Source organism: Mustela nigripes, chromosome 7 (genome assembly GCF_022355385.1).
Source record: "Mustela nigripes isolate SB6536 chromosome 7, MUSNIG.SB6536, whole genome shotgun sequence".
NCBI classification, from domain to species: domain Eukaryota; kingdom Metazoa; phylum Chordata; class Mammalia; order Carnivora; family Mustelidae; genus Mustela; species Mustela nigripes.
Window position 1 is genome coordinate 31980605 of NC_081563.1, and position 23339 is coordinate 32003943.

At 36.5% G+C, this 23339-nt stretch overlaps 1 protein-coding gene across 8 annotated transcripts in view; it reads right to left on the reverse strand.

Annotated features, from left to right (window-relative positions):
- The window catches only part of MAP4K3 (mitogen-activated protein kinase kinase kinase kinase 3), a 198171-nt gene that overhangs the window by 64110 nt on the left and 110722 nt on the right, over positions 1–23339 (reverse strand). For all 8 annotated transcript variants that reach the window (XR_009405292.1, XM_059405517.1, XM_059405514.1 and 5 more), the window contains exons 4-8: positions 15023–15087; positions 9096–9151; positions 8441–8488; positions 3613–3655; positions 2022–2094 (exon numbers count right to left, since the gene is read on the reverse strand). Coding sequence is in view for 7 of the 8 variants with exons in the window: in XM_059405517.1 (XP_059261500.1) it covers positions 2022–2094; positions 3613–3655; positions 8441–8488; positions 9096–9151; positions 15023–15087 (285 nt within the window). In the remaining variant the exon portion in view is untranslated. The remainder of the gene's footprint in view (positions 1–2021; positions 2095–3612; positions 3656–8440; positions 8489–9095; positions 9152–15022; positions 15088–23339) is intronic.

Sequence of the window (23339 nt, forward strand, 5' to 3'; positions counted from 1 at the left end):
GGGTCATGATCCCGGACTTCCAGGATTGAGTCCCGCATCGGGCTCCCAGCTCCTTGGGGAGTCTGCTTCTCTGACTTTCTCCTCTCTCATGCTCTCTCTCACTCATTCTCTCTCAGATAAATGAATAAAATCTTTAAAAAAAAATTTTTTTTAAATAACTAACTCTTAATATCAAAAGAATGATTTAAATAAGTAGCAAATACACATCTGTCTTCCTAGTATGATTTCAGGCAAGTCAAATTAAGTCAGTTGAAATCACACACACACACACACACCCTTTAGTTTTCACAGTGCTTGTTCTTAAAATCTTTCTAATCCTAAAGTACTTCTTAAAAATGTTCAAATTATTATAAGAAAAGTAATTTTAAAGTATATCAGTTATTACTTTACAGCTGTGTAGAGATGGCAAGCTAGAACAATGGTGAACTGATAGGTTCTCTCTGACTTAAGATGATGTACAACTATCTTTCTGATTACTGACAGCTATCATTCCCGCTTTCCTATTATTGCTGGCTAGATTCCAGTTTGCTGGGGGGAAATGCACTTGCAGAGAATCAAAGTGCATAAAGCTGGTATGCCTGGTTTGCCATGTTAGATGATGTTCTCCATTCCTCTATAAAATACAAGTGAAATTGTCCAGCTGGTGTACTTCTACTTCTGCCAGTTAGGCTGCATGCTTACCACTGTCAACTGAGTTCATCTCTGAGTCTGTTTATTCATTATATTATGCAAATAAATAAATATATATATATGTTATATAATACAATAAATAATATTATTTGTTATAAAGAACTGATTTGTTAATGAAAGTTGAAAAGAGTTATGAAAATTAAAGTTAATGCTTCCAAAAATCCTGTTAAAGACAAGTTTCTAAAGACAAAACCAGAAGACTGGCAAATTAGGGGAAGAATATGACAACTGCAAAAGACTAGGAAGGCTACAGACTGTATAATTCCATTTTGTATGACATTCGGGGAGAAGGCAAAACTAGAGAGACAGAAATCACACTGGGTGTTGACAGAGGCTAGGGACGAGGGAACAGAATTTACTAAAATGGGACAAAAGAACACTTCCTTGGGTGCTGGAAACCTATCTTTTATACTGATTATGGTAGTTTTTCTCACTACCACAGTATACAAGTTTCTCAACCTTGAGAGAACTAAATACAGAATAAGGCTGAATACTCATACATCGGCTCATACATCGGACTTTAAAAAAAGGGGCATGCTTTATACGTCCAAGTTCTCACTGCATTTTAGAGAAACACAACCCAGAAAATACAGCTGAGGCATCGTGGGTATTGTTTATATTATTAAGACAGAACTCTAATTAGTGAGCCAAAGAAAAGGTCCCATGGCAAAGGAAAAAAAGTGCACTCATATGCCTTAAATTAAAGTAAAATGTTTAAGGTATATACGTATTAAATTTTGAGATGTGCCACTGAACAGACATTTTTTATTAACTGAGTAATTGCTAACCTTAGTCACTTTGGACAAGAGATTTCATTCTGTTCTACATCCCTAGAGTTCATGTGGTAAAGACATGATACTAGAGAGAGTGATGAAGTGTGAGAATTGTCCCAAAATTTACTTTGCCTAATTCACAATTTCACAAGCTCCCAAGATAGTTCTTACTTTCTTAGAAGAGAAATAACATTAGCTTTTAATCTCTGAAGCTGGAGTTGGAAATCAGTTATCAACAAACATTTACTAAGTATGTGTAAAAATCGTGCTGGACCCCAGAGAGTCAGTGAGAGTTCCTTTGTATCAAGGTTCCCGAAAGCCATTATCCATCTTTTTAAAGCCTTTTGCTCTTAATGAAAATAAACATGATAAAATATTCCTTGGCTGTGTACTCCATCTACAAGTGTACATGCCTAAATTGCTTAGGCCACCGATTATCTTCTTAATCTGTTTAATCCTAAAAATTTTGGCCAGTCTATTTTTTTTTCAATAGATGCTGTATTTATTCAATAATGATAGAATAACAAAAAGTTAAAATGTCAATTAAAATACAATTACCAATATGGTGTACCAATAAAAGACTTCCGTTTGGCGATTGTAGCTGTAATCTGTGCAGATACTCCAAAATCAGCTATTAAAAAAATAAACATTTAGAAAAGAAAGCTGAGGGAAAGTAAAACTATTTACAGTAACATGAGAAATAACTTTTAATAATTCTTTTCATTAAACTAATTTCATAGAAATGAGATATTCTTAAACATCACATTAAAATTTTTAACTTTTATGGGTTAGCACTAAAATATCACAAAGTAGTCAGTTTCTATCACAGCCAAATATATTCCCATATATCCCTGCATAAAATCAAATGATAATACGTCAAGATCAAATAATTTTGATGAGAAACAGACAGCTGAGAAAATTTAAGCTGCCAGATTTAATAATATAATTTCAAGTTCCCAGGACCTAAAATTCAAGGAGTATCATTGGAAGGGATGGTAAGTAGTAATATATTCCATTCACTTCCTGCCACATTCATGATGACTGACATCAAACAAACTAATAATCTACTGGCAAATCTACCCTAGCTTGAAAAGACATCCAAATAGAATATTCTACAAACTCTCACCTCAGCAATACATTCTAATACCAACACCAATCACTATCAGGAAATCTGTTTTTATGTTGGATTTGTTGCTATTCTTTAAGTACGCTGAGTTCTAAATATTTTCTAGTTTTTAACTGTCATTTCTAAGTCCTTACCAATCAAGATCTATATAGGATGTTTGCCAGGAAGGTATATAATATTAACCTAAAATATAAACTGCTGACAGAAACTGTTCACTAAGCCATCAATAGTTAAGATAAATGCTTTTTTCATCTTTAGAGGAGGTTTGGAAAATTTTTATTACATGTTAATTTTCAGCTATATACTTTTAAATCTGATTAGTTGTATTGCAGGCTACAGTTCAAAAACGGTTTTGTGTTTTTACAATTTTTTAAAATTTCTGATTTATCTTATAGTAATATGTAATTCAAAATAACTTTCTTATTTATTAAATACTTCACTTAACACCTAACAGCTATGATCTTATTTATAAAAACTACTATACTATACATGTTTGCAGTCTTAAACTTTCAAACTTATTTAGGGTTTAAACTCTATTTCAGTCATAATCAAAAGTTACAAAACAAAAGGTATGGTTTGAAATAAAGCAACAACCAATATCGGTATTACACTCTTATATAAGTAATACTGTATTTTATTTTAAAAGCTAATGTAAAGGATGTAGGATTGCTGGTGCAATTGATTTTTTGGCTTGGTTTGTTTACCTTGTTTTTTGGTCACAAGGTAATTCTATAGATTATTCTTACCAAAAGTCACATTTCTCAAGTTATAGGTAAAAGGATCTCTAAAGAATTATTATTTTATTGTATCTTTAAAACAAATCTGTCGTATGTGAAGATCAGACTTTATCCCCATTAAGGGAAAAGGAACCAGATATAGAGAGGTTACATATGCCCCGCAATGAGATTTTCACCTAAAAATACAGAAATGCTGAGGGAAAAACCTAGTCCTAGCAAAGCAAAATACAAACTTATTATGTTCTTGAATAAATTGGAACAAATGACAAAATTTTAATTTACTTACCCAATTTTACATGACCATTATCCGTTAACAGAATGTTAGCTCCCTTCAAAGTGAGAACATTTTAAAGTAAGAAACATTTTTTCAGACACAACATACAATAGACCAAATTTCATATTTAAAATAAACACAAGTAGCAGCCTTAGACCTAGAAATACTTAAAAGTTTAAAGTATCCCCAACTAAAGTGTTACACATCATTATATTCACAGGAAAACTTACCATCCACATTTTAGTTAATCTGACTATTCTTACAAAATTTCCACCTTGCAAAAGGCTGCTATTAACACAATATGAATGTTATTATAAAAACGATGTATTATTTTTCATCTAAATGTTAGTTTCTTACTGATTAAACACTGTGACTGCACTAAAATATGAACTTATATTGGCATTTTCACTTCCTTCTATTACATTTTAAACTTGTTATTTCTGTTCAAAAAATCCACAAATTTGCCTTCATAGGAATTGATCATTGATGAAATGGTGCTGGTCTTTAAGACTGAACCTTGCTGCTTAGTACATGGGGCTGTCTATCTTAACATGTCTGCCCACTGTTTAGGCCTGTTCAGAAGATAAACAACTAGCCACGGGCCCACCAAATCAAAATGTCACCTGTCTACATGACTGTGAGATAACAGGAAACATAGATTGGTTTCTCCCCCCAGTTTCTGGCATGGCCCTCTGGAAAACCCTAGTAAGTTCCGAAGTGACAAGAGCGCTAGGAGCATCTTTTGTTCTAATATATGATCTCAGACCCTGGTTCTTGACACAGTGCTCTTGAAACACTTGTAATTTCTGGGGTGACGGGAGTGTCTTCTTGTTCTAATGAAGCAACTATGAATGGGCTTCTGCACAGCTCCTGGATAAGGGATGGTCACTGGAAAGACCAAGCCATGATTAGAAGCTTGGAATTTTCAGCCCTGCCCCACAATCTCCTGAGAAGGGAGAGGAGCTGAAAATGGAGTTAATGACTGATCATGCCTAAAGAGGAAGAAGACTCCATAAAATGGGGTTTAGAGAGCTTCCAGGTTGGTGGAGGTCCTAGGAGAGGGTCATGTCTGGAGAAGGAATGGAATCTCCACACTCCTTCCCACATACCTTGCCCTATGAATCGCTCCCATCTGGATGTTCATTGGTATTTCTTGCCAAATCCTTTAATAAACTGGTAAATGTACACAATTTCCTGAGTTCTGTGAGCCACTCTAACAAATTAATTGAACCCTGGAAGGGGTCTTTGGAACCGCTGAGCTATTCAGTCAGATGCTCAGAAGCACAGCTGATAACCTGGGCTTGCAACCTATTATCTGGAGGGTGTGTATTTGTGTGTGTGTGTGTGTGTGATGGGAGAAGGGACAGTCCTGTGGGACTGAGCCCATATCTGTGGGATCTGATGCTACCTCCAGGAAACAGTGTCAGAACTGAGTTAAACGGTATGCACACCCAGCTGGTGTCACAGAGAACTGCTTGCTATGTGGGAAATCACCACACGTTTGGTGACCAAAAATGTCAGAAGTGAAGTGTTCTGTGTGAGGAAGTAAAGTAGACTCAGGAAAGAAGCACACAGTAGGGAAGAACTGGGCTTTTCCCTATACAGAGAGGAAACAACTCAGTGTTTTCCCATTACAATGACCTAGTCGCACTTTAGCCACTCCTACTTCCTGACCTTAGCCCAAGTAACCACTTCAATAAGCTCAAAGCTTTTAGAAGAGGTAGAAATACTGTGTCCCAAGATGTACAGTCTTTTTAAATTTTATTTTTTGCCTTTTTATAACTTTTAAATGAACAAGTGAAAGCAAGCAGGCTCTTTAATCAAAGGTGCCATCAATCACGTAATTATAGACTTAAACGAAAAATACTAGGTAACCCTTTTCCATCCAAAAAAAGAGGAAACCATAATGTAAGACTGCAACACCTGATATTACTGCAGCACTATGGAATAATGGTAGAAACAAGAAAAAGGAGGGACAAAGGACTACAGCGAGGAGTTTTTTTTTTTTAAGAGGGAGGAGGGGGCAGGGGCAGAGATAGAGAATCTTAAAAGCAGGCTCCAGGCCCAGAGGGGGGCCTGGTATGGGACTTAACCTTACAACCCTGAGATCATGACCTGATCCAAAATCAGGAGTTGGGCACTCAACTGATGAAATAGCATGGATTTTAACTTGATCTGGGCCCCAGCTATCTAGATGTCTGCCACAGTGCTCAGTTTGGTCTCTCCCCAGCTCCAGGTAAATTTTCCTAAATTATAGTCTATATCACAACACATGCATCTATGGCCTTTGAAGCTCCTTTCCTTCCACCCTTCCTTTCCTCTGTCCCTGAGCAACCAACTGCTATTTTAAGCTCAAGGGTTGTAGTAACAAATACAGTAAAAGATAAGAGTAAGTTCCAGCTCTCGTGAGGTTTACACTGAATAGGAGAAAGAAAATCTAAAAATGAATACACACACACATGAATGAGCAATGATTCAAAGGCAGGAAGAGGTAAGTACTTTAAAGACAGTGGTATCTGAGCAGAGATCTGGATGAAGTGAGGGTGCAGAGCCATGCCAAAATCTGGGAGAAAAACATTCCAGGAAGAGAATACAGCAAACACGAAACCTTGGTGCCAGAATGAGTTCTACATATTCCAAAAACATCAAGTTTGGTGTGGGCTGAAACAGAATGAGTGAAATGGAGAGGCATGTGAGATGAGGTCAAAGAGAACAGCAGGGGCCAGATCAGGGATAACCTTACAGGGTTGTATAGTTAATTAAAAAAAAAAAATCTTGATTTTACACTGAGTATGGTAGGAAGCCAAGGTGGTTTATTTTTTTTTTTTAAGATTTTATTTATTTATTTGACAGAGAGAGATCACAAGTAGACAGAGAGGCAGGCAGAGAGAGAGGAGGAAGCAGGCTCCCCGCTGAGCAGAGAGCCCGATGTGGGACTCGATCTCAGGACCCTGAGATCATGACCTGAGCCGAAGGCAGCGGCTCAACCCACTGAGCCACCCAGGCGCCCCGCCAAGGTGGTTTATAAACAGAAGAGTGATGAGCTGTGATTTAAAAAGATCACTCTGGGGGTGCCTGGGTGGTTCAGATGGTTAAGTGTCTCCCTTCAGCTCAGGTCATGATCCCGGGGTCCTGGGATCAAGCCCCGCATCCAGCTCCCCTCTCAGGGCAGAGCCTGTTTCTCCCTCTCTCTGTGCCATTCCCTCTGCTTGTGCTCTCTGGCTCTTTCTCTCTCTATTTATTTATCTCTCTCTCAATTTCTCTCTCTTTTTATCAAATAAATAAAATCTTTTAAAATAAATAAATACACAAATGAATAAATAAAAATAAAAAGATCACTCTGGTTGCAAGTTGGAGAAGTGACTATAGAAACATTCAAGCAGAGCACCTGGAAGGCTGCTAGAAAAGTCCTGGTGAGAAAGAATAAATCGGTGGCTTAGACCAGGGTGGAAATAAAGGTGATGGGCTGAATTTCCCCAGTTAGGCACAAACTCTGAAGTTCAGCACACAACTCTTCGTGTAATGGAGCCAACCCCATCTCTTGTTACTCTCATACGTTCTCTTCAATAAAACAGTAAGGCTTTTTATGCTCCCCACAATGACCGTACACTTTCCTGACATTGGTATCTTTGCTTCACTGTTCCTTCTGCTTGTAAGGCACTCCAACCTCCACTTCGGACAAAAATCTATCAGACTTTCCAGATCATCTAGGTGCTGATGACACAGTACCTTTCTTGATTTACTTCTGTTATGATATCTTCTCCCTCTGAACTCCAAAGCTCTTTGCTTATGTCTTTTAAGTGGCTTATAAAAATTACTTAAAGTAAAGGATCTCAGCAGCTGATCTGACAGTCCACTGAAATTTTATGCAAAATATGAAGTCTGGGCATAAGGACATTTTCTGAGAAGAGAGTCCATGGCTTTCAGGGACTCAAAGAGCAAGAGGATATCCGCCCCTCAAAAGTGAATAACCTTTATGTCAAAGTAAACTTCAGAAAACAAAAGGGGGAAAGAAGTAGGAGAAAAGATGAACAAGGAAGAAGGTAAAAGAAAAATAAATGAAAGGAGAAAATACTAAGTTGGGAAAACGGCAGAATGTTTAGAAATAACTTCAGGAGTCCTGCCAGAGCACCAAATTTACCACAGAGCTAACCCCAGCATATCCAGTGCACCTGCTCTCCTCTGCCAGTTAAATCAACGACCATCAGAAAACGGTACAGTTGAATTTATCCATTTTGAGACATTACTAATGATATTTCTTTTAGACCTCCAAAGTTTACTATAATATTTGAAGCATGATAGGTTCTAAAAATTCTAACTTAATGGAAGCTGATGACCTAATCTGCTTTTTACAAAAAAAGTAACTATAGATAAACTAATCTGGGTTATTATAACACTAATCCACAAATGTATACTTTAAAAGGATAAATTTTATGGCATGTGAATTGCATCTCAATACAGCTGCTATAAAAAAAGTAATAAACCTCGGGACACCTGGGTGGCTCGGTTGGTTGAGCGTCTGCCTTCAGCTTGGGTCATGATCCCAGGGTCCTGGGATTGAGTCCCACATCGGGCTCCTTGCTCAGCAGGGAGCCTGCTTCTCCCTCTACCTGCTCTGCCTGTTCTGCTGGCAGCTCTTTGTGCTTCTGCTCTCTCTCTGACAAATAAATAAAATCTTTAAAAAAAAAAGTAATAAAACTCTTAAAAGTATCACTCAATTTTATTATAGTGACATATTTCAGGTAAGAAATTCATCAAAGAGATTAAGACAATTGTTCAACAGTTTGAGCCGAGTATTTAAAAATGAGAGATGCCATTAGATTAAACGTATGATATATACCTTTATATCTCTGTGCATTTTTCCTTTACTGTGAAGATAGTATAATCCCTGGAGTTTCAAAAAACAAAACACAAAAATTAATAAAACTTTACTACAGAGCATATTTCGGGATGTAAAGTGATTAATGGGATTAATGAAATAAAAAGCAGAAACTGCTTTTTATTTACTCATTACAGAAGGTCTAGTGGTAATCATTATTTTACTGAAATAGCCTAAAAAGACAAAAGAATCAAGAAAATGAAAAAGGCAAAGCACAGCAGGAACCACTAATTTTCTAAAGACAAATACTTTCCACTAAACTCTGCAAATAGTCTGAAAGAACATTTAAAAAGTATAAATGCAGTTAGTATTAGAAAGAGTTTCAATTCCTGTAAGAGTGCTTAATTTTCAAGCATTTCTTTGGTATTAAGAGGAATATAAAAATATAAAATAAATCCAGAGCACTTAAATTTTAGGAGGTCATATTATCACACTAAGGGTTTATAGTGTTTATATGCAAATATAATTTTAGTTTACTATACAAACAATTAAAAATATATTAAAATCCAAGAGTTTATCAAACTAGAATGCTCTACCTTTACTTAACAGATAATGCACAATAATTAAACTCTGAATCCAATAAAGAATGGTACTTTTTAATTTGCACTGGACCTACCTGTAGTGTTTCTCGGCTAACATATGCAATTTGCAGTTCTGACAGAGGTCCTGTTACTATAAGAGAAGAAAATTAGTATCAGTGAATTTAGTCAAAGCACATTTTTCAGTAAATGCTGAAGTCTTACAGGTTCCACTAAGCAATAGCCTTGATATACCTAAACAACTGTAGTAAAATGTAAGCTCCATGAGGGCAGGATTTTTTAAATCTGATTTTTCTCATTGTTGTAGCCCCAGCGTTTAGAACAGTGCCTGGCATGGGACAGCTGCTAAATAAATGTTTGTGGAATGAATAAAGGACTGAAGTAGTCTCTGAAATTAATTATATTATCATTTTTGCACCTCATTGATCAATATTACCTTTTAAATGTTTAAAGAAATAAATCATGGAGAAGAGGCTTAGCTAGTTTTTATTAAACTTTTCTAAAATTGATATGTAATACATGTATTAAGGGTAGTTTTGTTTTATTTTTTTAAAAGAGGGGTGAAGAGAGGGGGCCTGGGTAGCTCAGTCAGTTAAGCATCTGCCTTCGGCTGGGGTCATGATCCCAGGGGTCCTGGGACTGAGCCCCATGTCAGGCTCTCTGCTCAGCAGGGAGTCTGCTTCTCACTCCCTCTCTCTGCTTTCTCTCACTCACTTTCTCTCAAATAAATAAATAATTGTTTTAGAAAGGAGCGGGGCAGAGGGAGAGGGAGAGAGAGAATCTTAAGGAGGCTCCATACCCAGCACAGAGCCTAAAGCACGGGTTGATCTCACAATCCTGGGATCATGACCTGTGCCAAAATTAGAAGTCAGATGTTTAACCAACTGAGCCACCCAGGCACCCTGTTTTACAGCTAGTATTAAGTCAATATTTTCCCCCCTAAGGTTATTAGCTTTATAGCTATAAAAATAGTATGTTCACTATAAAAATCCAATCGATAGACAAGTTTGGAAAGTAAAGGTCTCTTCCTTACCCATACTATTACTCAATAATAGGCAATATCAATAATTTGGCCTATAGCCTACCAGATAATTTTATATAGAGACATATTTTAAATAATGTATGTACAGATCTCCCAGAAGAATATGAATGGAATCATAGTACACATACAATTCTAAAACCTTTTTTCACTTACCATTGACAACTTTCTATATCAATACACATAACTCAATCATAATATTTAAACAATATTTCTCTGCATCTATCCACTACTGAAGACATTTAAGTAGTTTTCTCTTTTTCCCTACTAAATCACTTCAGAATGAAGTCTCTTCACATTAGGTCGGAGAGACTATTCTAAAAATTGAATTAAATTCCAACGATGGAATCTTTTGCTAGATAGTAACCTCTTCGAAAAATGTTTATTTGGGGGGTATTTGTTGTATTTTACAATTGTGTAAGAGAGAAATCTATTTCACTTAGATTTTCTTAAGGACAAGTCTGGGTTTGAATGTCTGAAGGTAAGTCATATAACTAATTCTTGTGGTTTGTAAGCCCCTCTCATTCAGTAAGATGGGCCTCCTTTCTATTTCTGTTTCCACAATATGGCAAACACCCTGAAAACCCTGAAAACAATACCTAGAAATGACAGAAAAGAGTATTTTAAATAAGCTTTTAAATGCCTAGCTATGTTAAAAAGTTAGAGACTTTCCCAGGAGCCAAAAACAAAAAGGGAAATGAAAATCAGAATGGTAAAAATGTGAAATATTCTAGCTATCTCTAAAGAAAAGGTCAATCTTGGTAAGCTGGCGCTTTAGTTTTATCCCCTACGTGGGGAACAGAACAGAAGAAAAGGCCACTGAACTGTAGAGGAACAGTTAAAACAAATATGCTCATAAAACCAGAACCTTCAAAGGGCTACATCTTCACCTAAAAAGGGTAGACAAGGAAAAGAAGACCAAGGATTTTGTATCATGGATAGGATCCAGATAGGAAAAATATCTTCCAGATTCTGTCACCACAGGCCTCTTCACTCAGGTTTAGGGTTCAAATATACTGGATACACTGGGGTCTTGGGATCACAGAAAAGAAAAACCACCATAACCACCACTGTGGAAGAACCCATTCTCAAAAGCCATATGGTATTCCTGTTGAAAATGATATGAGAATTCAAAATTATTAAATAAGTGGGAAGAAATTCACCACAAATGACATAAAAGAATGTGGGAAACTGTCAAAAGAACAATATTAAACAGAGGGAAAATGTTCAATGGAAAATAGAGGGGAAAATGCATTATAATGGAACAATGAAAGGTTCCAATGTTAGTTTATCAAAGAAAAAGTAAACAAAGGGAGATAAGAAACTCACGTAAAAATATAAATTCAAAATGTATCCCCTTCACACACCTGTGGTAATTTAAAACATGTCCATGAATGCTTTGATAGTTTCCACCTCAACTGTTTAGAACTTAATTCCCTTTCTGAGTATGTGTTGGACAGAAATGATTTGCTTCTAATATGGCTGAAGGGACCATATACAACTTCTGCGACTACATCATAAAACGCTTTATGGCTTCTTCTTTGCTCTTGGAGATTGCATGCCCGGGGAGGCCAGCTGCCATATTGTGAAGATACTCAAACTGTCCTATGGCCAGATCCACACAGTGAAAAACTGATACCTGCCAAGAGCCATGGACCTGAAGCTTTCTGCCAAAAGCCATGTTAAGTGAATCAAGGTGAAAGTGAATTCCTGAGCCCTACCCAAGCCCGCAGAGGGCCGGAGTCCCAGTTAATAGTGAAGCCTGCAAGTTTATGAGAGAATTTGAGCTAGACTTGCCCAACTAAACCATTCTTGAATTCTTGACCCTCAGAAACTGGGACATAGTATTTGCTGTTTTAAGCTGCTAAATTTTGGGATCATTTGTTATATAGCAATAGACAACTAATACAGTTCCCTCTTGTAAGAAGATTTAAATTTTTAAAAAATCCTATGGAGTGATGGAAATAAGAGCAGTAAAACAAATTATAAAAATTGGTTTAGTGATATTTCAGAAAGCGTAAGTTAAAAAAAGAAAGCAGAAATAACAGGGGAAAAAGCAGGCTTTGCAAATTTTGCATGACAGATCAAAATATGCTTTGTATTACACATATAAAAAAGCAAAATCCCACAAGCATTAGGGTTATTAGAAAAGAAGAACTTCTCTGTCACTAGGTGAGGTAACCCAAGTTAGTACACTACTCCCACAGAATGACAGTGTGATAAAGAGAGAAGAGAAAGAGAAACACAGAAAGAAATGGAGGTATCTGTCTTACGCAGCTGTCCAAGTAGAGAGCACTACAGACGGGCCAAAGAGGAGTATACACATTGCCACAAGAAGGTCATTTGGCAGCAATCACGATGAAGTTAAGAGTGAATAGGGACTGGGGTTTGATAAGCACGTAAATCCCTTGTATATATATTTGAGAATATCCAGGGTGTTGTAAAATTATTTTTTCTTCCATTGACCCAGCAGCCAATCAGTATAAATAAATCAAGAGTAATAAACTCATATTACTTTGCTACTTCCAACATTTGGTTGAAATGGAATGACAACAGTCATGACAAAAATATTTCTGTAACAAAAAACTGGTCTTCTTTCTTATTTATGAAGTAAGCAGAACCAGACACCTAAAAGCAAGTATATATATCAGATGGAATTACTTAACAATCTGAGAAAAACTGAAGAAAGGTATGCTTAAAAACTGAAGATGCAGGGGCACCTGGGTGGCTCAGTGGGTTAAGCCTCTGCCTTCAGCTCAGGTCATGATCTCAGGGTCCTGGATCGAGTCCCACATCGGGGCTCTCTGCTCAGCAGGGAGCCTGCTTCCTCCCCCTCTCTCTGCCTGCCTCTCTGTCTACTTGTGATCTCTGTCAAATAAATAAAATCTTAAAAAAAAAAAAAAACTAACTAAAGATGTATAAGAAGTAATGAAAAATTATAATAAGACACAAATATAAAATGAAGGGAGACTTAAAATAGAACCAAATACTTTCTAGAAATGAGAAATACAGTCACCAAAAATTAAAACCCAATGGATGTACTAAACACAGCTGTATAATCAGAGAACTATACAATGGCTATGTGACTCCTCGGTGCTCTCATGAGGGATTAAAAAGTGCAAAATATACAGTTGATTTTTAGAGACACAGAGAAAATCTAATATATATCTGACATTCTAAAAGGAGAGATCAAAAATACTGGGGTAGAAAAGATTTTAAGAGATAATAATTGGTAACTGTCCAGGCTCGATGAATAAATTAAATCCTTTCTGATAAGCACTTTAAGTCCTAAGCAAGAGAAGTAAATGTAAGTCCATGTTTAGATACTAAAAACACCTGAAATTTAAGAGGAAAAAAAATCTTAAAATCGATTAGAAAGGAAGATTACCTGAAAACGACTAATACATAGTTAGAGTGACAGAAGATACCAACAACTATAGAAGCTAGAGGACACAGGTCTAATATCTTCAAAATGCAGACAGAAAAATATTGGTCTATGCCCCACTTAACCTATGATTGAAGAATGAGGGTCAGAGACCGGGAGTGTACCCATAGAAGACCCAACTGAAAAAAAACTTCAGGACAAAGGAAATTAAACGAGTAAGTATGAGAAAAAATAATAGATAAATTTAGTCCCAACTAAAACAAAAAAGGGAAATAGCTTTTTGAATAGCTTCCATAAATACTGTATTGTCCTGCAATGCAAAACAATGCCAAGTATTTCTCAATTTTCACTGAATCTTTGAAATCAATATGTCATTAATAAACAAAATTCTCAAATATAAACAACAGCCATACTTAAAAAAAATATTCTCAGAAATGAAGTAACTTTTTATGAAGCAGAAATGTTCCCACCTGGCTTTCAGGGCTCTCTGTATCTGACCCTATTCCCCAAATACAGACCCCACACCAATGAAAGTAATCTCACGTGTCACACCTTCACAGACAGCACTGTACTGCTGTTTCATCTCCTAGGATGCACTTCTACCTCTTCTTTCTACCCAGAGTTTATGTATCTTCTAAAGACCAATTAAAAGCTCATTTTCTTCATTAAGCTTTCGAAAACAATTCCAGAAAATCTATCATTTCCTTTTTCTCATTCCAGCTGTAGTTAGTAGTACTTCAATACTATTATGTCAATCTTTATGGTTAAGTAAAAGCTCTAAGAAGATACATACAGTAAAGTGAAATGAAACAAAGACAGTAAAATTCCTATCCAAACAGTCTTTTAACAAGTGCTTTATTACCATCAGCCCCAAAATTACTTAAGAGGCCCTAATGGGAAAATGTGAGCCCGAATCCCATATCAAGAAAAACGAAGAAATTTTCCAAAATATTTTCTGGTAAAATTGACATATGACTTATTAAAACAGTATTTTACATTAATCAAAAAGCACAGCTCCAGTAAAAGAATATACATACTCTGCAGTCTGTGACAATAACTCATTCACAGAATGGGACAGAGAAAGAAAGACCGTAAACACTGTTACTGTACTTTACAAATCTTTCTTACATACTCCACTGAAATCTCAATAAAAAAGGCTTTAATAATTTTAATTCCCCAGAATCTAGTATTTTAAAAGGTCAACAATTTAATTGATGTTTCTTGAATACATGAGAGCAAAATCAATTATCTTTGTATTAATACTACTCATGTATTAACTGGTTATTCTTTTCGCTTAACCATCAAGGCCTTTACATGTTTCTTACAAATCTGAGTTTGGAATTTTGAACTAACCATATATAATGTCTTCTTCAGAATTAGCTAATAGTTTAACTGCACATAATTTTGCAACTTATAATGCAAATGTTCCTTTCATCCATAAGATCTTAAATTCTTTTATGTATCTAAATAACAATAATAAAACAAACGTTCCTCCAAACAGCATTAATGCTTTAATATAGTAAATAACTATATTTTAAGAAATTCTACTTAATGTGTATAAAACATAACTTTTGTCTTACCATGATAAATATCCTGTAAAGAACCACCTCCACAAAACTCCATGCAAATCCAAAGTTTATCTCGCCTATAAAGAGAAAATAAGCATGTATCACATTGTCATGATTAAAATTAGGTGAAGTAACAAGTATTTTAAGGTACCCATTTATCCATTTAGTTAAAGCTTCCACTTCTCTATAGTTCACCCATCTACCCCAAGATAGTATTATAAAAGTTAAATGTTAATTAAAATGTTCATACCAAAAACTATGTAGAAAATTCATTACAGAATACACCTCAAAGCTTATCACTTTTAATAGTGCTGTCATCAACAAAACAGACAAAATGTATACTTTACCCTCACATCTAGATTCAACAAAGGTCTTTCCAAAACAATCTGTTAAAATTTATCACTGTGAGGGGCATCTAGGTGGTTCAGTGGGTTAAAGCCTCTGCCTTTGGCTCAAGTCATGGTCCCGGGGTCCTGGGATCAAGCCCTGCATCGGGCTCTCTGCTTAGTGGAAAGCCTGCTTCCTCCTCTCTCTCGGACTGCCTACTTGTGATCTCTCTTTCTGTCAAATAAATAAATAAAATCTTAACAAAAAATTATCACTGTGTTAAGGTAGCATTTCTCTCTCACACTCAAGATAATCACAGTCACAGGAGAAATGATTAGCTAAGATTTAATAGCTTATTCCTTGTTCAATCTTCAATCTTCACTACTTCATCTCAAAATGACCAAGAAATATACTATTCTTCAGGGACAGAGATGGAATAGAAAGTCTTAGGCGCCTGGGTGGCTCAGTAGGTTAGGCGGCTGCCTTCCACTCGGGTCATGATCCCAGGGTCCTGGGATTGAGTCACGCTTCGGGCTCCTTGCTCAGCGGGAGCCTGCTTCTCTCTCTGCCTCTGCCTGCTTGTGTGCTCTCTCTCTCTCTCTGACAAATAAATAAATGAAATCTTAAAAAAAAAAAGTCTTCGAACTCAACAAGTTCAATCAAATGCAGAAGATTCTGCCTTAATATGTCTATCTCATACTGCACTCACAGTACCTAAAAGAGCCAGTAAACGAATATTTCCTAAATGAATGAATGCAAAAGTGACTGAAAAATAAACATATGGATTAGATGAAGAGTCAGCGAACCACAGCCAGTGGGCCAAATCTAGCCTGCTGCCTGACTTGTACTGACCAGGAACAAGGAATGGTTTTATATTCTGAAATGGTTGGGGGGCAGAAATCAAAAGAAGAATATTTTTTAACACATGACAATTACCTGAAATTTAAATTTTAGTGTCCATATAAAGTTTTATTGAAACACAGTCTCACCCATTTATGGCTACTTTTGTACCAAAGCAGCATAGTTGAGTAACTGTGACAGAGAGAAAAAGACAAAAACTAAAATATTTACCATATAGTCTTATACAGAAAAGAACCCTGGATTAGATTATAATTTGATTAAATACACAATCCAGGCATGCATAAAGCTCTATGAGAATCCAGAGGTAAGAATACCTAGGAAAGTCAAGGGAAATCACTAGGGAGGAAATATTTGAGTTGGGTCTTGAAGTTTAAATAGGAATTCATCATATAGACAGGAAGTGGTCTGAGCAGAGAATGAAAATTTGAAAACTGTGGGTAGTTTATTGAGTGGAACCCAGACTAGCTGAAGAGACAATGGCAGGAAAGGGAGCGAGGACAGGCTGGGTCACACTGTAAAACAATGCTTGGTTTGCACACTCAGTTTAGTTACCTTCATCTTGATGGTCTATACTTTGTCAATGTCTTTCAAAACACGGCATCCAGAATCAAGTATTATTCCAAGAATTGCATAAACATAAATAGTGCTGCTGTTATTGGGAGCAAATCACACATGGTGGCGGTGATGAGATTAACCAGACCTAAGAGGCCGGCCTGGGTGAGTGTGATGGGACAATGTAGCATGTAAAAAGGGAACACAAGGATCCAAGCATGAAGGTCAGCAAACTACGAAAAGGGAAAAAACACTCTAGAGGCAAAGCTGAACATCATGAAGACCAGAAGAAATCTGAAGTCATTTTAGTAACTAATATTCCCAGGTGGTCCACATACTAATGAAACCCAGGCATGACGGTATAGTTACAGTAAGAGCTGCCCAGTGGCCTGGTTTTAATAACTCTTGGAATGGATTCCGGGTGCTGGCAGATGTGTGGCCTTATCCAAAAGGATGAAGGCATTTATGACTGGTGACTGCTACACAGGGAGAAGTCTAACTACCCTAGAAAATCTAATGATTATCTCCTTTATTAGAACACTTATATTTCTATTCACCTGGTTAAAGGCTATCTTCAGGTTCTTAGCAACTGCTCTAAAAACTGCTGGTTTGCAAGGCTGAAGTCAACTAAAACCTCTGGATCTTTATTGTGTAGAAAGTAGTCAGATGATTTTCTCCAGCTCCACGTTTACCTGGTTCATTAAAATATGCAGAGAACTTTATCCTTATTTGTTAAATTTCATTCCTTTAAAAAAAAAAAAAAGTCTTGATTCACACACTCTGTTTCTGACATACGTCTTATTAGCTCTCCAATTGTTTTACTTAAAATACTTGAGCACAGACAGTGTGACACAAATTTCTAATTGGAAACACCCCTCTGTGCTGCTGCCTACACGCTCCAGAAGTGGTTGATTGGAAACCCCCTAAGCAGGAGTCTACCTTCCAGAGACAGCTACTACAAGGGCTTTGCTTTTAAGCTATTTTGATCTGTATGAGTGACTGTACTAATGAGTTTAAGGAATGTTAGAAATACTTTTTTCTCTGATGATATGCTTGCTACTCTGTATAGACTGCTTACAGTTACCACTTGGCATCTGTCCATCTTTCCTTAAACTGAGGTGTAAAACTGGCAAGTCCACCAACCAATTAACTTCAGAATGGTGCTTCAGCTCTAATGTGATATGTGTAGATGCAAGATACCACAGCCTGTTCTCTCTCCATTAGTTGAATCCTTCCTCTAAGAACAGTGATTCTCAAACTGTGGTCTGGGGCCCCTGAGGGGAAAGAACCTTTCAGGGGACCAGCAAGGTAAAATCATTTTCATAATAACACTAAGAAGTTATTTTCCCTTTGTATACTCCTGAGAATCCAGAGGAATTTTCCAGAAACTAGACAAAGTGATGATGATGTCATCCCTCTGACAGCTACTGCAATCTGTGTTTATGTATTCCTGCTCCAAAATTTTCTGAAGTTTTAATTTCTACAATTTAATTTCTATCAATTTTTAATTGATACATTGAGTATCAATAGATATAACCCACATAAACAAAAGTTCTTTGTGGTACTCATTAATTTTTAAGAGTATAAAATAAAAGGGGTTCTAATACCAAAATGTTTGGGAACCACTGCTCTAACATATCTTCACGTCTGCTCTAAATGAATAATTTATGCAAAATACCTGTCCCCAGTGCTTAGGGAACAGGTACTGAGGACTTCTTACACATCTTACAAAAACTGGGGAGATGGCTGTTTGAGGATCTGCTCAGGATAAAAATGAAATAACATGTAAATTGCTTACTGAAGGACCCAGAATATAAACCCAATAAATGTATGCTGTTTTCTACTCCTTTTGTAATAATTCCTCCTATAGTATATTTATGGAAGTCACCTAAGTTGTTCCTGGAACTGAATGAAGGTATAAATAAACTGGCATTTTCTTCTTTAAGGAAAAACAAAACAAGAGAGATTGGACTGACTGACATGTCTTCTTACTACTAACGTCATGCTAATCACCACTTCTTTCTTTTAAGTGTCCACTAATTATCTAATTAATAATTTATCCTAGTGGGAGCTGATGACAGACATCAAGTTTAACAGTCTACTTTGTAGAAATCACCTTTTCTTTTCGTTTGCACATTGGTCACTGCTGATCACTAATATTTTGGCACCTTTCCTATTCGTCAAAAGATACTCACGGATAGTGGGTACCAATTCCATCTGTTAACTTTTTCAGTATAATAAGATATAATTTATATAAATCTAAAAGCTTAGATTCATTTAGGGTATCTAGCTGTTCTATAATTATCTCCTCACCTATCTCATGCTTCAATCCCTTGTTAACGCTTTTCTAACCCTTTCCAATTTGAAAACAATTCTCCTCAGTGGAAAAAATGGACATAGGAAACGAGTTCTCTGCTTTCTTATGTATTTCAATATTACATCATCCTCCACTTGATGCTGCTCTATCCCCTCTTCCCATCCTGCTTTAAAATAATTTTCTGGGTGCCTGGGTGTCTCAGTCATTAAGCCTTCAGCTCAGGTCATAATCCCAGGGTCCTAGGATGGAGCCCCACATTGGGCTCTTTCTTTACTCAGTCTGCTTCTTCCTCTCCCACTCCCTCTCCTTGTGTTCCCTCTCACTGTATCTCCTCTCTCTTTTTCTCTGTCAAATAAGTAAATAAATACATACATAAATAAAATATTTTTAAAAAGGTTAAAAAACCCACAAAAAACCATAATTTTCTAGTCATTCTATGAAAAGACTCTCCAAACTTACAAAGGGGGGAAAAAATGAGGACTTGAAAAAATGGATACTATATATACACTCTACTTTTTAAGATGCCTAAAATACTTTCAATTTATAATATTCTATTTAGTTAAGTCTGGTATTATCAAAGACGGTTGAATATTTAGAGTCTATCAGAAAAAGAACTTCCATCTGTTCTATGAATGTCCCTCTTGTGATGACAAATCTGCATCTGCTTTTGGTCATTCACCAAGCCATCTGCCTAATAGGAAAAGGACTCAAGTCAATCGGCCCATTTTATGAAGGCCAATACACTCTAAAATCTTTGTCCCAGGATATCTGAATTTTAAAAAATCACTGAGGTAAATATTTGAGGTATCAGTATAGGTATCAAATTTCCTTAGAATTCTTTTCTCTTTTTTTTTTAATAATTTTTTATTTTTTATAAACATATATTTTTATCCCCAGGAGTACAGGTCTGTGAATCACCAGGTTTACACACTTCACAGCACTCACCAAAGCACATACCCTCCCCAATGTCCATAATCCCACCCCCTTCTCCCAAACCCCCTCCCCCCAGCAACTCTCAGTTTGTTTTGTGAGATTAAAAGTCACTTATGGTTTGTCTCCCTCCCAATCCCATCTTGTTTCATTGATTCTTCTCCTACCCACATAAGCCCCCATGTTGCATCACCACTTCCTCATATCAGGGAGATCATATGATAGTTGTCTTTCTCTGCTTGACTTAGAATTCTTTTCTCTTATTCTGTCAAGCTGTCTATCTTGTAAGGAATAGAAAAATAAATAAAGGAGAGGGAAGTTCACGATTTTAATATTCTAATTCAATGTTTACTAGAGCATATAAGAACTAACATTCTAATATTAACTAACATTCTAATATTAATTCTGTTTCACTGAACTGACAATCTTATAATTTCTAAAACACACTTTTTAATTTTCCCATACTTTGTAGCATATCAGAGACTTAAAACTGATTAAGTATAGATTTACATAATATTTATATATTTTGCCCAAATATAATGTAATTTAAAAAGTAAAATAAAATGGGAGCAAGATCACCAAGAATACACACTCCAGAACATCTGCTAGAAACTGACCTACCAAATCACTCACCCTGAGATGGGATGGCTAGCCATGGCCCCACAATGCAGTCCCCTGATCCCTGTATTTAACTGTGGGTTATCTTGCTGAACAAAAGCATTTGACAATAGCTACTCTACCATGTTCAACAAAATAATTCAACGCCTCACCAGAACTATCAATGCACATGAGCAGGGGGAAAGCAATCGAGAATCTCAAACAGACTCCCCGTTGAGTGTGGAACCCAACAGAGGACTCAGTCTCAAGACCCCTGTGAGATCATGACCTGAGCCAGAGTCAGATGTTCAACTGACCTACCCCAGTGCCCCTGGTGTATTTTTAAACAGACATGCAAAAACTACTGCATTCCAAAGATAAATTCATCTATCTGTTTCCCTTTTAACAATGAGGGATAGTTCTGTATTCTGGGATACAAGGTGACCTATTTATCTATAATTATACCTAACAACCCCCAGTTCAACCTAGTAATTTCCAAAGAATGGGTAATTGGACAGCAAATCTATGTGAAGTATACTCCCCATTTAAAAAAAAAATCAATGTACAGTTAAACCAGTTTTAGAAATGTCACATACTATAGTCTTCTCCTGGAAATTAACAACGCCACTGATACGTTAAAGGCTCTAAGAAATCCTGCAGTGAGGCAGGAGGAGCTGAGAGAAGGAAAGGAGAAAAGGGTGGGGAGAGGAGACGGAAGAGAAGAAACAAAGGAAGAATGCTGATGGAGAAAGTTGGAAAGTGGAGAAAGGGGAGGAGGAAGAAGGAAATTTAAAATAAAAAGGAGTGAAGAGGAAGAAAAAATAAAACTAATTTTGTTTAGTTTACTACAAAAAGGAGAGGAAGAAGAAACTTCTCTAATTTTGTTTAGTTTACTACTTCCCCAAATTATTTATTCCATAGACCTACTTGTTTCAAACCACATATTAGCATCCCTCAGAACAAATGTTCTGGAGGAAACACCCAAGCAATACTGGTATAAGAAGGTATTTACATAAGAGAGTTAGTTCCACCATATTTTTTTGCTTAAAGCAGTGGTTCTCCACTGAGGGTGATTTTGCCCCTCAAGGAATGTTTGGCAATGTAGAAGACATTCTGGGTTGTCACAACCGGGGAGGTGCTACTGACATCCAGTAGAGGCCAGGGACATTGCTAACTATCACATACAGGAGTCAGAAGTTGCTATTACTCCTCCTCCTATTGTACTTGAAGGAAACAAATGATGCTTGTGGCAGTATAACCAAAACCCTAAAAACAAAATAGGAACACTGGTGGAAAACTGGTGAAATCAATATGAAGTACCTTCGTTTGGCTAATAGTATTGTACCAAAGCTGATTTCCCAGTTTTGACAAATAGACCATAGTTATGTGTCAACATTAGATGTCATGACATGTCTAACATGACAACATTAGATGTCAACATTAGGGAACACTGAGAAGAACTCTCTGTACGATCTTTACAACTTTAATGTATATCTAATACATTCCAAAATTCAAAGCTTCCTTTAAAAAAAAAAAGATGGTAACTGGTTATAAATTAAAGTGAACTTAATTATAATCTGTATTTCCATAGTGTGAGCATTCAAAAAAGCATTTCCATTTATTAAGATCCTGTGGTTTCTTTCCCTCTCCAGCCTCACCTCCAGCTCTAGAAAAAATTTTCCCCCAGTTTCTACGTAACTCAAGAGATAGCCGTCTCTTTCCTGGATTACTGTAACAAATGTACTTAATAAAATGAAAAATGAGCCTACTCTCAATTCCCTACACAGCAGGTCCATGCTTCACAGAATATATACTCTGTGTTTAAACCTTCAGCAAGTACCCTCAATACCTACACATCCTAATTAAGGAATAAAAAGTGTCTTTTTGGCCACATCTCCATGGCCTTACCTACTGCAACTACTCCCTTTCCCTTTCAGCTCTAATATGAAACTATCAGTCGTCCCCTAAGTAACTCGTGACTTTTTTCGCACATGTATTTCCTTTCTAGAAATTACAACTTTCTACACACATATACATGCTACAATAAACACCTAATAATACTTTAACATCCAATATTTAGGAATCACATTATTCATAGAGCTTTCTCTGATTCCCTCACTTTGACAAAAGTAATTATTTGCTCATGTTTATTTCTTCTATTAGATTATGAACTCCTTAAAGGCAAGGGCTGTGTTTAATCTGTCTTTACACATCTCCAAAAACCAGTATAGCCCTTTATACATCCTGAGAAATGTAAAAACACTTTGTGAATAATGGTGGTGATTTACAAATGTTATGAGATACATCATGCTTATCCAAACTAGTGCTCTTGATTTCAAAGGTTTAAAATATCAGATCCAGGGGCGCCTGCATGTTTCAGGCCATGATCTCAGGGTCCTGGGATCAAGCCCCACATTGGGCTTCCAGCTCAACGGGGAGCATGGTTTCCCCTCTCTTTCTGTCTCTCCCCCTGCTTGTATGCTCTCTGTCAAATGAACAAATCTTCAAAAAAACCAATAAAATATCTGATCCAAATGAAACTTTTTACTGTACGGTTCTGATCTATTGGCTTATCTTTTGAGGAGCATTTGTTGTTTTTCGACTACAACTTTAAGAGTTCAAACTGGAGAGAACGGTCTCAATTTTCTTAATATGGTCTGAAAGGATATGTTCGGCTAGGAATGCTTAGCAGAAACCTGAAGTTAAGAGTCATCATTCACTTAAAAGAAGCAACAGTTAAGCTCT